The sequence below is a fragment of the Bos grunniens genome, chromosome 7, assembly GCF_055505025.1.
Source record: "Bos grunniens cultivar Pamir isolate PY7600 chromosome 7, Bosgru_T2T1.0, whole genome shotgun sequence".
Lineage (NCBI taxonomy): Eukaryota > Metazoa > Chordata > Mammalia > Artiodactyla > Bovidae > Bos > Bos grunniens.
Window position 1 is genome coordinate 66,034,934 of NC_141171.1, and position 15,885 is coordinate 66,050,818.

The window sequence follows — 15,885 nt, forward strand, 5'->3', positions numbered from 1 at the left end:
GGTTTGTGGCAATTACAGATTAAACTATAAGGATTCTTTTATAAGTCTTTATGTGGATGTATCGTTTCATTTCTTGAGTACATTTCTAGTTGTTTATATAGCCTGTTTAGTTTTCTAGCTATTTCTGGTGGGTGGGAAATTCTGGTTCCAGTTAGTCTCTTATAGCCAGAAGTGAAATTCTCCTGTTAATTATCTTCAAGTTCAGATTATCCCACATTTGGGTAGCCAGCCCCTTCAAGCTGGTTTCTTTGTCCTTTTGATGACCTCAGTTATACTTTAGTGGCAAATGATGCTGCAGACTTATCTTACATTTTTTCTGCCTAACCTGGAACTAGCCATTTCTCCAAGAAGCCCTGATAGGTTGCTTTTAAGAGACTGATATTTAGAAAACAAGATCTGGGTGCTAGGTATACTTGTTACTATTCAGGTTTGTCTTCAGACCCCTTGGGGCTACTATCCTTGCCCAGGCTTCCATTCCATTCCCACCATACTGCTCTATTGCTCTGCATGAATGTCCTCCTTGCATGACTGATAACTTACTGAAGAAAGGAAAAAGGGAATGAGGCAAGCCCTTATAGGCTCCAGGTTCTGACTGACCTTGAGGAGGTCGGGAGTGTTCCTGCATGGAAGTGAGCCATTTATACACACAGAAATCATCTGCCCCTGAGTAGATGCAATCTGGATCCAACGGGGACCACACAACGCAAAGCAGTCGACCTCGATGTCCTCGGAAATTGCATAGAGGCTCTTCCTGGAGAGTATCCCACACCTAAAACCAAAGTCACACAAGAGAATAGATAATTTTTGGTTATTCTATTGTTTGAGGTGGGGTTGTTGGTATACATTTTTGAAAAAAAAAAAAAAATCTGTGTACTCTTATTTCCTCTTGTAATTTGTACTTGCAGTTTCAGAAAGTGCTATTTCCTAATGGAGGTTTCTGAAACCCTGTGGATTTCACTGTCCTGAACCAGTACTGCACGTTATCTTTGGGATGGGGATTCTGATACCTCTAATTCAGAGCCCACATCTACATGTGTGATGCAAGGGTTCTAATTTCTCACCGGTGATTCTTCTGTCTCAGGGCAAATGATCGATTTCCTCGATATTTCCTGAATGACTCCAGTCTCCATTTCAAAGGGCAGCCAGTCATGGCTCTCAGCTCTGTGCAGACAGCTCATTTACCACTCAGTACTGAGACAGACATCCATCACTGATGATGGATCCCCAGTTGCTAAGGTCTGTTCTGGTTCTGATATCTGAAACTCACTTCACAGCTCTGGCTTGGCATCTCATCTTTATTTTTGAGAAGTTGAAGATGTGAGCTACTGAGTTATTATTAGAAGTATTTTTTTCATGATTTATAGTCACCATTCTGTGATAGAACAGAATGGGAGGAGTACTTTTCACATCAACTTTAGTTTATCATACTGACAGTAGGTCAAAGTGAAATCTTTAAAAACATCAGTTTAGCTAGTTCCTATCAATATTCTCTTTCACCTACGTTACAAAAAAACCCAAATTTACCCTGCCAAGGGCCCAGATATGTTTAATAAAATGTCTAGGACATGGGTTTGGGTGAACTCTGGGAGTTGGTGATGGACAGGGAGGCCTGGCGTGCTGCGGTTCACGGGGTTGCAAAGAGTTGAACACGACTGAGTGACTGAACCGAACTGAACTGAGAGCTCAGAAAAATCGCAGGGGAGAACAAGAAAGAGTTTCAGTTAGAGTACGTAGTGAAGAACCCGGAGAAGGCAATGGCACCCCACTCTAGTACTCTTGCCTGGAAAATCCCATGGACAGAGGAGCCTGGTAGGCTGTAGTCCATGGGGTCGCTAAGAGTCAGACATGACTGAGCGACTTCACTTTCACTTTTCACTTAATGCACTGGAGAAGGAAATGGCAACCCACTCCAGTGTTCTTGCCTGGAGAATCCCAGGGATGGGGGAGCCTGGTGGGCTGCCGTCCATGGGGTCGCACAGAGTCGGACACGACTGAAGTGACTTAGCAGCAGTGAAGAACCCACAGAATCAAGGATACAATAGTACCTGAGCTGTACCATCATAGGAAGCGGATACCAGCCTTCCATCATGATGTGGGCTCCATGCCAGACTGGTGATCTTGGCTGTGTGCCCTGACAGGGTCCGGTAGGGCTCTGTAATGGTCACTGGAGATTCAGGATTGCTCTCTAAAAGACAGGGGATGATGTCACTGGTACCAATAACAACAACAAAAAGACATAAAGGAGGGTTTTAATTAACATGGCAAGAGTCAATATTTTACCACATGCTTTCTACATGATTTTCATTGGGCAACACTGTTTAGTGGTTAAGAGTGTAGGCATATCCACAGTGCCTGCCACGTGGGCTTACTTTAAGAAGTGTTAGCTATCATTCTTTCTTTCTAAAAGCCATCAAAATGAAAGTAATGCCTTTAGGATGTGATACCAAGAAGGATGTATTATCATGTATAGTTAAAAATGTGTGACCTGAATCTAGTCATAAGAATATATGAGACCAAACTCAGGACACATCTACAAAATAACCAGCTGGTATTTTTCCAAAAAAAACAAACCAAAAAAAAAATCAAGATGAAAAAACAAAAAAGGCTCAGAGATATAAAGGACAATATTGGATCAACTGACAATACTAGAATAAGCATGGAAGATCAAACTATTATATTAAATTAACTGAATAATGGAATTGTGGTTATATAAGGGAATATCATTATTCTTATAAAATACACACATATTAAGGAATATGGCAGCATGACACGTGCAACACAAACACTTTGGAAAATATACACCACAGCACAAAGCAAATACAACAAAAGGTTATAAGTTGTTGAATCTGTGAAAAGGTATATGGTAGTCCTTCATACTATTTTTGCAACTTTCCTCTAAGTGTGAATTATTTAAATATAAGAAGATAAAAATAAAATGAAGTTTTTCCTGGTCATTTTTTCCCTTTTTCTGTTATTCAGTAGATATGAAATAAGAAACAAACCAGGATGATAGTATTTCAGTAGACAAAGATCTGCACTGCTTCTAAGAATTAAGTTAATGTACTTCTGTAAGTGATGCTGGAAAAACTGGACAGCTACCTGTAAAAGAATGAGATTAAAACATTTTTTCACACCATATAAAAAAATAAACTTATGATGGATTAAAGACCCAAATGTAAAACTGGAAACCTTAGAATTCTTAGAAAGGAACTCTTTGACATAAATGATAGCAGTATTATTTTGGATTTGTCTCTTCAGGCAAAAGAAACAAAAGCATATTAAAAAACAAAAATTATAGCTCTTGGCAATGAAGATGGGTTATGTGTTTGTTTTTTTCTTCATATTCAGAAAAAAAAGTAATTATACTTCTTTCACATTAAAAAGCCTATTTTTTTAATGTGACCACTTACTGTTTCTTCTAGGTGCTAAGGAAGTTCAGAGAAGTTTCAGCCTTGTTAAGGAATAAGTTGTATGAAAATATGAAAAAGATCAACTTGCTAGGCAGGGACCAGTAGTTACCAGAACACATGCAGATGCTGCAATTAGTGTGGGACTGAATCTGGGCTCTATCATATATGAGCTGTGGGACGCATGGAAGTGAGCTAACCCCTCTGAGCCTCAATTAGGAAAATAAGATAACAAAATCTACGTCCCAGGACTTTAAGAATTAGATGAGTCACGCATGGGATGGGATGTGTGTTGTTCGTGTCATACTCAAACACTGAAAGACGAGAATATAAATTGGCACCATCTTTTGGAGAGTGACTTGGCAATAACTATACTTTAGAAAATTTGGAGGAAACAGCGATGTTTATTAATGAGGGATGGGAATAAGGGAGGTACTTCACTTTCTAAGTTAACATGTATTGTCATGTTTGAAATTTTTGTTGTGTCTTAAATAAGGTGAATACATTAGTTTTGAAAGCAGAAAAACAGTAAGAGTAGTGTTTAATACCAAAAAAAAAAGGAAAATGTACAAAGACTGGAACAAAAAGTAGCTGAACACATATACCACCCCCAGTATGGAAAGAAACCAAAGTCACCTAAGACAGTCTGCAGGTTGTGCACATAAATGACTGCATTGTTGGATCCAGAGGCCATCAGATAGCTCAGTTCTGGCTGGCTGCCATGCTCATGATGCCAGCTAATGGTATTCACAAGCTTATGATGCTGCTGGATGCTGCAGATCAGTTTCAAGTTAGGAAGCTTGAATATTTCTATTGATCTGGAATAAGAAACACACCAAGATAAGAAAGGATGCTCAAATTACAGTTCAGTGCAAGCAGGTATCGCCCTCATTCCATCAGTCAAAGAAAGGTGAAATGGAATAGGATAACCCTATCTAAACTGCAGAGGTTACTCTCTTACAAAAAATCAGGTACAAAAGGCAGTTCTTTCAGCAGCTTTAATAAATCTCAATAACCTCTGGAAAGTTGTATTTATCATGCTCTAAAAATAATAAATGGTACCAGGGAAAAACTAAAAGAAGAATTAATAAACCAATGGCTGAAATAGTAACCATGTTACTGTGATCAACATTGGAAAGGGCAAAACAAAGCAAAACACCCTAAAAAACAAACCAAAACAAAACATTGGAAAGGATATAGTAAGACCTAAAAAGCATTTCTGCTTTTTTTTTTTTTTCCTTTAAAAAGAATGAAGGGAGATTTAGGGAACTTAATTCTGGAGATAAGCATTCTTTGAAGCATACTACAGCCAAAACAAGAGTAGGCAAACATTCTCTTTGAGCTATAAATATTTAATTTATTTTGCAGTTCTCAATAATGCAGAGAGCTCCTGAGGTATTTAAGGATATCAGGGATAAGTCAGAATATCAAATACAGCTAGGCTTTCCCAACTAACATTACAGATGGCATTAGCTTGTGATCAAATATATGTGCAATTACAAAGTTTTTTTTTTTTAAAGAAACAAACACATACCCATCTTCATTGCCAAGAGCCATGATTTTGCCATCTGCTTTCCAGCTGATCTCTGTGTGTACAGGCAATTTGTACTAGAAAAGCAAAACAAATCAATCTCGACTAAAAACATTGTTCTTGCCACACGGCTTATAAATCAATGATGAAAGTGTGAGGGAAAAAAAAAAAATCAAACCCTGGTTTAAAAATGTTCTAATTACAACAGCCATTCTTATAAATAATCTACATAATTTGCCAAAGAGTTACTAAGAACAAGTATTCTAAATATGATTTCCTAACTGGGACAAAAGACAGGCCAGTGAATACTAAATGTTTGCAGTGTCTAACCTTGTGAAATGAACTTAATTAAAATGATTTTTATCCCACAGTAAGACATGAAACATGTCCACTGGCTTCGATAACATGGGGGCTGTCATCTCCTTAAAAGAAGTCATATATGCCACCCTTCTTCTCTTCCCATCTTTTCTGTTTCTTTTCCAGAATTTTTTTTTTCTCTTCTTCTGTTTTTATTAGAGAATAGTTCCTTTGTTCCTCAAGGCTGCCTGGGCCCTCTTCTTTTCTTACTTGTCTCTCCACAGACCACTTCATACATGCCCACAGCTTCTTTAGCTACCACTCATATAAAGGGACTCTAAATTTCCATTTCCGGCCCAAATTCCTTATGTGAACTTCTGATCTATATTATTTAAGTCTTACAAAACTAAAAGCTTGTTAGGAACAGGAATTTTGCCTCTTTTATTCATTGTTGAATGTTCAGATAACATATAAAACATGAAGGAATATAGCCAATAAAAACAATTCAATTTATGATTAAATATTATTTTTATAACAAAAATAGCCATACAGAAATAATGAGCAAAAGTAAAAAATGCTCATTTGAAAGAATAAGGAAAACTCCACATTTATGGTTTCACTTAAAAAGACAGTTCTGGCATACAGATATATTGATACAATGGTAAAGAAAATGTGATTAAACGTGGAAATCTGGGTGAAGGATATAAGGAAATTATTTGCATTATTTTTGCAGCTTTTGTATAAATCTGTAATTATTTCACTAAAAAACCAAAATGATAATTCTGTTTTGAGCAAAATACCTAATAGTTGTACTTGGATAACATATTATAAAGTAATTTTTACAAACACCTCCCTCTGGAGAAAGTGGCAGGTGTGAAAAGGATGCTCTATATTCAAGTTCTGAAAGTTTATAATAAATAGCCATTGCAACTGAGAGAAGCCTGAAATCTGACAGCATAATGCCATTTATCATGCAAGATGAGAAGATAAAACAGAGATCATGAGAAGACTTCAAATCACAAGAACTTACTTTGATTGAATTGGTGTCCCTGATGAGTTTATTGATGTCAAAGGCCTCTCCACTAAGCTTCCAAGGGTTGTGCTGTAAGACAATCCCTTCTCCTCCACAACTGTATAAAGTGAGGGAAGGTCTGTCTCCTTCTCCTACATGGAATAAGAAAAGAAAACTTACCAGTTTTGTACTTAACCAGCTTAACTGTTTGTTGCTGTAATATGACCATATTATACTGTGACATGTTTTATCTTCTGCCACTCAAAATAGTAGGGGTGCCAAAGCTGGGATCAGAAGACATGTTATCAAAGTTTTGGGGAATTTATCTTCTCTTACAGAAATAAGTACTGTCTGGCATTTAAATATATGAAGCGGCAGGACTTCTATGACTAAATGTAAGAAGCTATTCTCAAAGCAATGATTTCTTTGGTGTTACAGTAACTTTCCTGTTTATTTTAGGAAGTAAACAGTGGTTCTGATGGGTTCTTGTAAGGACAAGTTTTATTTTCACTACTGTAGAACTGTTTGGCACAAATCAAGGATCAGCATTTGCTAAATGAATGAATGAACTACAACTACAATGCTGCTTGAGTTCTGATGACTTACACTGCAGGTATGCAGATATACAGATGTTCCACTATAGATGCTGAAGAAAAGACTACTAAAGATTTTCCTGAACACATTCAATTTATAAATTCTGCAAGACCTACCATTGTAGGAATAAGAAAGGCAAGACTGAGGGGCTAGAAAAGGGTCAGAATGTATTCACAGGCAACAGGAGATCATCTGAGAAATTTTAACCCTGCTTTAACTGTAGGTTGAAACAGATGATCCTTAACATTATAATTCTTAAAAAAATTTTTTTAAATTAAATGTTCATTTTTTTGGCCACAGCGAGTGGCTTGTGGGATCTTAGTTACCCAGCCAGGGACTGAACCTGGACACTTGGCATTGAGAGCGTGCAGTCCGCACTACTGGACTGCCAAGGAATTCCCAACATTATAATTCTGATAAAATTAAAAGGTGATAGCAAATTTTAGTGAAAATTATTAGTATATTAGGTATCAGGACCTAGCGTGAGAAAACTGTATTCACAATAAAAAAATTCAGCTCAGAGAGACCAAATACTATAATTTGGAGAGGCTTATCCTAGGTGAATGGTTTCTAACTGATCACCTGTTACAACTGCCCTCACGGACCCCAGGGACATAGCAGCCTGCATAAGGAGTTACTGTACTAGAATGTTTATGACTTTTTCCAGGTTGAATATCCTAGGATTAAGTTGAAAGAGAATACTCTTATGTTTGTTAGAGAATGATCCAGACACTTACCTAGTGCCATGGCGGGTACTGGTGGTCCCCAGGCTAACGAGTACACAGTCTTCTTGTGATACGTGCTGGAAATCTGTGGAGGTCTGGGGGGAAGGGGAATTATAAACAGAAAGATTTAAAGAGGTACAGTGGAAGAGAGACCATCTTCTTTTAAAAAGTTGCCTGTTACAAACTTAGTTGCTGATATTAAAGAAAAATAACAGTACCCTTCTCCAAATAACTGATCGTAAAGAAGCAAACATTTAATATACCATGTAAATATACCATGTAATAAGAGCAACTAAAAAAAGGTCCCAAACATACTTTATCTAGAAAAAAGTTATTAATATCCCTTAACTGGCCAGTTTAGGGTCATTTTCCCTATCTATTCCTGAGCTTCTCACTTCACTTAAAAGTCAAATATTCTAATATTACTGTAGTTATATACAAAAGTAAAGGCTATCACAACTTGAGAAAAACAGGACAAGACAGAAAATGCAAACTGTTCAGCCCAGAACTAAGGTTACTACTACGCATATATTATCACTATGCAAATATCTCCAACTTATATTCTAGTAAAAGACTAGAATCATTTTTGCTTACCCTGTCATTAACATCACATTCTCAAACTAAGGCTTAATTTATTTATTTTTGGCTGTTCTAAGCAGCTTGCAGGATCCTGGACCGAGGATTGAACCTATGCCTCCTGCAGTAGCAGCCTGCAGTCCTAACCACTGGACAGCCAGGGACTTCCCAAGATTTCAGAGTAGATAGGTTTTAAAGTTTTTTTCCTCTGGATTAGTATTTTTATTCTTCACAAACATTCATTTCTTCCATCCTTTCTACCTAATAATGGTTTTTATTAAAAAAATTTCTTTAATGTTTTACAATTTTTTAAGAGTATTTTCCATTTAGTTATTATAAAATGCTGGGTATATTCCCCATGTTATACAATACACCCTTGAGCCTTACACCCAGAAGTTTATACCTTCCCCTCCTCCATCTCTATAATCCACCCCTCCCCCCATTGGTAACCACTAGTTTGTTCTATGTATCTGTGAGTCTGCTGCTTTTTTGTTATATTCAGTAGTTGGTTGTATTTTTTAGAGTCCATATATAAGTGATATCATACAGTACTTGTCTTTTTCTGTCTGACTTATTTCACTTAGCATAATGTCCTTTACATCCATCCACGTTGCTGCAAATGGTGAAATTTCATTGTTTTCTGGCTGAGTAGCATTCCTGTGTGTGTGTGTACACACACATCTTTTTTATCCTTTCATCTGTTGATGGACATTTAGGTTACTCCCATACCTTGGCAATGGTAAATAATGCTGCTTTGAAGACTGGGGTGCATGTATCTTTTAGAATGAGTGTTTTTGTTTTTTTTGGATATATCTCGAGAAGTGAAATTGCTGGGTCATACGGTAGTTCGAGTTTTTGGTTTTTATTTATTTTTTAAAAAAGAAATCTTGCTCTTCAGGGTATTTTTGAAGGTTGTGGTTGATTAATGATATGTGATGTGTCCAGACAGGGCAGTGCAGTTATTACCTTTAACATATACTATACTCTGTGTGTGATTTTAGAATTCCAGTATCTGTGACTGAATGAGCTGTTGACTTCTTTATTTCCATGTATCTGACACATTTATCATGATCAGTCTAGACAATAAACCAAATTTTCTTTGGCTAAAGGAAATAGAATAAGTGTTTCTGGCTGAATACCTAGCAATATATCTACAGTAACGTCCTTCCTCCTACTATATACCTTTGCTGCTATCAGTTTGAATATTCAGCTTATAATAACCAAAAGATAGTAATTTACTAGAATTAGTAATTTTGTACTGACACAAAGCTATTTAAATTGATATATAATTTTATTTTGTTAAGTACTTCTTTGAAATAGTGTAGCCTTTAAAAAAAAAGATTAAAAATGGAGAAAAACATTTAACTGTGTGTAAGTTATACATAGGGTCTTCCCTGGTGCTTCACTGGTAAAGAATCTGCCTGCCAATGCAGGAGATATAAGTTCAATCCCTGGCTTGGGAAGATCCCCTGGAGAAGGGAATACCCACTCAGTATTCTTGCTTGGGAAATCCCAAGAGGAGCCTGGTGGGCTACAGTCCATAGGGTTGCAAAAAGTCAGATATGACTTAGTGATTAAACAATAAACAACAGGTTATACACAAGTACCTAAAGAATTGGCACATGAAAAGGTGAGCTCTACAGTATAATGAATGATTCTCAATTAGGTGCAAATGATCTAGAACAGGAGTAGGCAAACTTTTTCTGTAAAGGGCCAGGTAGTCAGTGCTTCAGACTTTGTGAGTCAAGCAGTTTTTGTCACAATATCCACTTTGCTGCGTAGCACACAAGCAGATATATCCTCAGATTATATACTGAGCTAATTCCTAAAATTGAATTTCACTTGTTTCTGATACTTCTGTTAACATGGCTACTAGAAAGCTTTAAGTTGCAGACAGGGCTTGTATTTATGGCTCACAGTATAAATCTATTGGACACAGCTATTCTGAGCGCTTATCTGAGGATAAGATGTAATGAAATGAGTGTGGCAGGGCTCTAATAAAACTTAACAGACAGAGAAACTTGAATTTTATTTACTTTTCACACATGGTGAAATATTCTTGATTCTTTTTCATTGATTTTTAAAAGATAAACTATTCTTTAACTCATGGGCTTCCCTGGTGGCTCAGATGGTAAAGAATCCGCCTGCAGTGAAGGAGACCCTTCATTTGATCCCTGGGTTGGGAAGATCCCTTGGAGGAGGAAATGGCAACCCACTCCAGTATTCTTGCCTGAGAAATCCCATGGTCAGAGGAGCCTGGCAGGCTACAGTTCATGGGATCACAAAGAGTCAGACACAACTGAGGGACTAAGCACTTTCTTAGCTCATGAGCCACTGTTTTCTAATCCCTGGCATAGAACAGTGCTGTCCAATAAAGTAGCCCTTAGCGAGATATGGCCCTTGATCACTGGCAATGTGGCACATGTGAATAGGAGCTCAATCTCTAATTTTATTTAATTTCAATTACTTTAAGCATAAGTAGCCACACGTGGCCAGTGGCTACCAAACTGAACAGTACAGGTTTGGAATCTAATCAAGCGCTCAGAATAGCTGTGTCCAATAGATTTATACTGTGAGCCATAAATACAAGCCTTGTCTGCAACTTAAAGCTTTCTAGTAGCCATGTTAACAGAAGTACCAGAAACAAGTGAAATTCAATTTTAGGAATTAGCTCAGTATATAAAAAGTACTACCTTTTAAAATATAATTAAAATAAATATTGACGCATCTTACATTCTTTCCTTTTTTGAACTCTCAAGTGTGTTCTACACTTAGCACACTTCAGTAGCCACCTGTGACTAAAGACACAGTGCTGTTCTAGAAAGTTTATAGGCAATACAGGGCAGACAAGGAATATAGGAAATACAGGAAAGAGTGAACTGAATTATAAGTCACCACAAAGAATTAACTACCCAAGTCCAAAATGTAGAATATGCTAGAAAACAACTTACCTGCAATCTTCAAATTGAAAAGGCAATGTTATGGAAAGAAGTGGGGGACTATTCTATAATAAGAGGCTAAAGAGACATAAAAAAATACAATGTGTGACCTCTGATTGAAAAAAGGTTTTAAAAAAAATTGCTAGAAAAACATTTTTGGCTCAACTGAGGAAATTCGTATACGCACAGGATATTATATCATATTATGGATTACTGCTAATTTTTGTTATGTGTACCAAAAGTATGGCAAAATGTTAACAACTGGTAACTCAAGATGGAACAAACAGAGATGTTCTTTATTCTAAGCTTTTAACATTCTTGAAAGTGAAAGTGTTAGCCGCTCAGTCCTGTCTAACCCTTTGTAACCTCATGGACTGCAGGCCGCCAGGCTCCTCGGTCCATGGAATTCTACACTCAACAATACTGGAGTGGTAGCCATTTCCTTCTCCAGGGGATCTTCCCAACCAGGGATCAAACCTGGGTCTCCCACATTACAGGCAGATTCTTTATGGTCTTAGCCACCAGGGAAGCCCATATAAATATCAGTCATTCAGTTGTGTCTGACTTTTTGCAACCCTATAGACTAGCCCACCATGCTTCTCTGTCCAAATACTCTAGTGGGTAGCCATTCTGTTCTCCAGGGGATCTTCCCAATTCAGGGATCAAACCTGGGTCTCCTGCATTGCAAGCAGATTCTTTACCATCTGAGCCACCAGGGAAGCCCCTATGTATAACTTAACATTCTTGGATGCCTGAAAACTTTTGTAAAAAAAATGTTGAGGGAAAACAAAAGCAAATGTTTTCCTGAAAAAAACAAAAAAAACAAAAAAAACTTCAGTAGTATTCACAGGTCAGATGGGCTGAACCATCACTATCACCTGAAAAAATGTTTTAAAAATAAAATTCTGAGTTCTAAGCCCCAGTCTCAGAGTCAGAATCTTAAAGATGCTTCCCAGTCTTACTATGATAAACATCTGGGTCTATGAACTCAAAATGAACTCACTAACATTTTGGTCAGTGGGTTAAATAAAGATCATCTATTTCTTACTTGTTGGAGTAGGTGTCGTACAATCCCACTTTTCCATCATCAGTTCCAAAAGCTAAGCAGCCTTCCTTGGTCGGGTGCCAGCACAGCTACAAAGAAATATGAAGAAAGGGGCACTGTTAAGGGATTCATTAGGTTATACTTTATCGTTCAACTGAAAAAATTTCTTGCTCTTGGTGTCTTCTAATTTTAAAAGTAACAAATTCTCATTATTTAAAAGAGAAATAGTATTAAAAATAAAGTCACTTGTAATTTCACTATCCAAAACACCCCACTGTGAGCTCTGTATCTTTCTAGAAATTTTTTGTGAGTAAACTTCATATATAATTAAAAAACAAAAATAGGATCAAATGTTTAAATGATGTGCGTGATAGATTGTTGGGTGGGGAGTAAAAGATTCCAGAACAATTTAGAAAATATGGTTCTATTATTAATTAACAAAGCTTGGAAAGATACATCAACAGTGGTTCTTTGGATTATGGACGCGGGAGAATAGACTCAAGGGTGGAAAAGAAAACATTTTTGCTTTCCTCACTTCTGTACTGTGGGTTTTTTTAGAATCACAAACATTATTATTCCCCATGTGGTTATATTATAATTTAATGTACCTCCTATGAATGCACACACATCCAGGTTATTTTAAATTTCTTACTATTAGAAAACAGGGTGACTTAATTTTATAAAACAAAGCTAAATTTCTGAATTAGGAAGTAATGCGTTTGGTTAGGGAGGGTCCCTGTGCTTTCCCAGTTTCAAATTGCATCAAAAATACTCTTGAAGTATAAATTCCCTATAGAGTTCATTTGTGTGAATAGGTATTCTCTAAGAAAGAATTAGTTATTTGAAAACAGTGTATGGCAAGTTCAAAGAACGCATCCTTACCGCTGTAACCTTGGACTTGACACCTTGCCAAAAATGTTTCACATCATAGTTGTTCTTTATGGAGAGTGTATTCCATACGCGGATCATGCCATCCCCGACGCCTATCGCTAAGCAGCCTGTGTCCACAGGAGAGAAAGCCAGACTGTAGGCAAACCCACCGAGGGAAGGCAGGCTCCAGCAGCACTCCAGAGTGGCCATGTCCCAACATTTTACCTGAAAAGGTTAAGGGTTAGGGTCTTAATGAAGATCAGAGAAACAGGAAAACAATCATTTCAGACAGAATGGGCTCAATGAGTGCAGCAGGAGAATGTAACTTAACTATTCCAGTAGAAATTAGAAAAAAAAAAAAAAAGCAGTAAACTGTAGAGCTCAAAGGGATCTTGGAATACATTTATTCCCTAAGATGCCAAGTGAATTGAAGGCACACAATAAACTAGAACTCAGCCTTCCTGTTTCCCAGAGTCCAGTGGCCTTTCCACAGTATTATAGCATCGATAATCTCATTTGGTAAACTCAAAAAAAAAAAAAAAAGAAAGAAAAAAGATGACGATGGTCTCAGGACAGTGGAAGAATCACAGTTTATCTCAAAAAGCAAAATATGTTATCATATTCATTGGAAGAGGAGTGCTAAGTTTTTAATCTTCACTTGTTTATTTATTAACACAGTGACTTGGGAGAAAACAAAGTCTATCAAACAAGCTTTGATTACTGAAAAACAGTGAGGTTACTTAGATAAAGCCGATTCTCTCTTACAGAGACTCTGCCAAGAGCAGATGATTCTGCTACCTAAACTATATAGACAAGGATATTTTAAAGCTAAACCATAATGACCTCTCACATCCTTCCATGCACACATCTCTTCCTTATCGTATCTGCTTTAACAAAAAGACATCTTGGTTGTTCCTCCCCTTCCCTTTACTTCTCTACTGCTAATGTATTTAATGCTAGTCAGAAATAGTAACTTTGAAATTGGAACCTGGGGGCGAGGTGAGGTGTGAGAACTGATGATAGTTTGAAAAAGTCCTCTAATCCTATCTAAGTCATAAATCACCAATATACAGTATTGAATGCAAAATAAGCTGTTCTTACATCTCTGTCCATTGATATGGAAAGCAGCAGCTGTTTGTCATCTTCAGTTTGCAGAGGACATAAATTAAACACAATCCTTGAATGATTTTGCCCTTCTGATGAACCACTAAAGAGGGTATATTTCCGTCTCCAAGACTGAGTGAGATCCCATAGCAGCAGTTCACCTCTGTGAAGAAAAACAAGTAGCAGTTCTCTTTCATGAGCAATCTGAAAACAAGTGGTTTTGGGCCAGAGTATGGGCCCTCAGCTGCAAAATACTTTCTGTTCATTGTTCCTTTAAGGAGGGACAAATTACATATTCTAAAACAGATGCAAAACCAAAAGAAATTATTGCCTATGGTGAGGAGAACCAAGCAGAGAAGACATAGGTGGAAAGGGAGCTCTGGAGTTCGCTGGTGGTCTAGTAGTTAGGACTCTGCTTTCGCTGTAGTTGCCTGATTTGGTCAGGGAACTGAGATCCTGCAAGCTACATGGTGTGGCTAAAATTTTTAAAAAGGAGCTTTATTATATCCTTTCATTCTTTTTGAACCATGCAAATGTACTAGACTACCTTCTGAACAGATTTTCCTAATAGCTTTAATTATAAAATGCCACCATAATTTGCATAACCACAAAGGCTTTAAGATATATGTCTGCTTTGGAGCAGGGTGGGTAGTAGCATCACTACTAACACTTTGGGACATTCCTATATGCTCTACCTGTATTACCTCATTTAAAAGCAGGGACCTTGTCTGTTAAATTCACTTGTCATCGCAAGCAACTAGAAACAGGTGCTCGATAAATTTTGCTTAACGAATGGTCATAATCATCCTAAGAGAAAGGAAACACTATAACCGCCCCTTTATTCATGTGAAGTCACTGAAGCTCAGAAAAGTGAAGGATCTTGCTTATGAATAGCCGATAAGTAATAGACTGATTCTGAAATCTGCCTGACTTCAGAGTCCACACTTAACAAGCAGGCTGTACTTATTTGATCTTTTCATAACTCTTTTTAGACAGCACAGGTATTAATTCCATGACTTTTCCATTACAAATGGCCCATCATAATACAGTGGGCCATTATTATATATTAATATAATGGGCCTCTTAGCCACTGCTGTCTACATCTTCTGTGTCTAGAAAGAGAAGCCTAGGAATTCCTGAGACCAGAGAGGAAAACAAAATGTGTTAGAGAGCATGACCAAAAAAAAAAAAACTTACCCAAAACAGCTGGATACCAGCTGAGTTGGCTGATCCTTGGGCCAATGGAGTGTCAACCAAAGGCGCTCTTTAACAGTTGGGTCTACACCCCCTCCTCTTCTTTTAAGAAAGGGCAGTTTCAAAGTCATCACCCCTGCAGATTACAAGAAGTTCCATGGACAGTCAAGACACACACTCAGGATAATAAGACAGTAAAAACGCTTTTTTTTTTTTTTAGTAAAAAAGCTTTTACTGGATTGATAGAAGTTATATCACAAGGGAAATGTCAAATATTAGTCTTACCTCGGCCTCTAGAGCAGCTCCAGATCCGAATGGTCTGGTCTTTGCTCCCAGTGGCTAAGTAGCAGCCTTTTGTTACTGGAGTTTGTGTTATAACTTTCCCATTGGGCATTTCAGGTTCTTCTAGGATAGAGATGGTAATTTTGTTTTTAATTTGCATTAAAAATGCACTCATTAAAGAAAAAACTAGTTTGCAAGGGTTCCTGTAACTATCATTTTCATAGATTTGATCTGTAAAATCTAGTTTTAAATGTAATTCAAATGACACTATTCTACCCACTTGGTTCTTTGGGTCTAAAGAGTACTGAA

General features: G+C 37.3%; 1 protein-coding gene across 6 annotated transcripts in view; it reads right to left on the reverse strand.

Annotated features, from left to right (window-relative positions):
- The window catches only part of GEMIN5 (gem nuclear organelle associated protein 5), a 39,737-nt gene that overhangs the window by 18,747 nt on the left and 5,105 nt on the right, over window positions 1-15,885 (reverse strand). For 4 of the 6 annotated variants that reach the window (XM_086412591.1, XM_086412590.1, XM_086412595.1 and 1 more), the window contains 11 exons: window positions 15,580-15,699; window positions 15,298-15,430; window positions 14,098-14,263; window positions 13,009-13,221; window positions 12,130-12,215; window positions 7,579-7,661; window positions 6,266-6,399; window positions 4,942-5,015; window positions 4,044-4,225; window positions 2,046-2,185; window positions 598-769 (listed from right to left, as the gene is read on the reverse strand). In XM_086412591.1, the coding sequence (XP_086268717.1) occupies window positions 598-769; window positions 2,046-2,185; window positions 4,044-4,225; window positions 4,942-5,015; window positions 6,266-6,399; window positions 7,579-7,661; window positions 12,130-12,215; window positions 13,009-13,221; window positions 14,098-14,263; window positions 15,298-15,430; window positions 15,580-15,699 (1,503 nt within the window). The remainder of the gene's footprint in view (window positions 1-597; window positions 770-2,045; window positions 2,186-4,043; window positions 4,226-4,941; window positions 5,016-6,265; window positions 6,400-7,578; window positions 7,662-12,129; window positions 12,216-13,008; window positions 13,222-14,097; window positions 14,264-15,297; window positions 15,431-15,579; window positions 15,700-15,885) is intronic. The other 2 variants (XM_086412593.1, XM_086412592.1) reach the window with 1 other exon arrangement.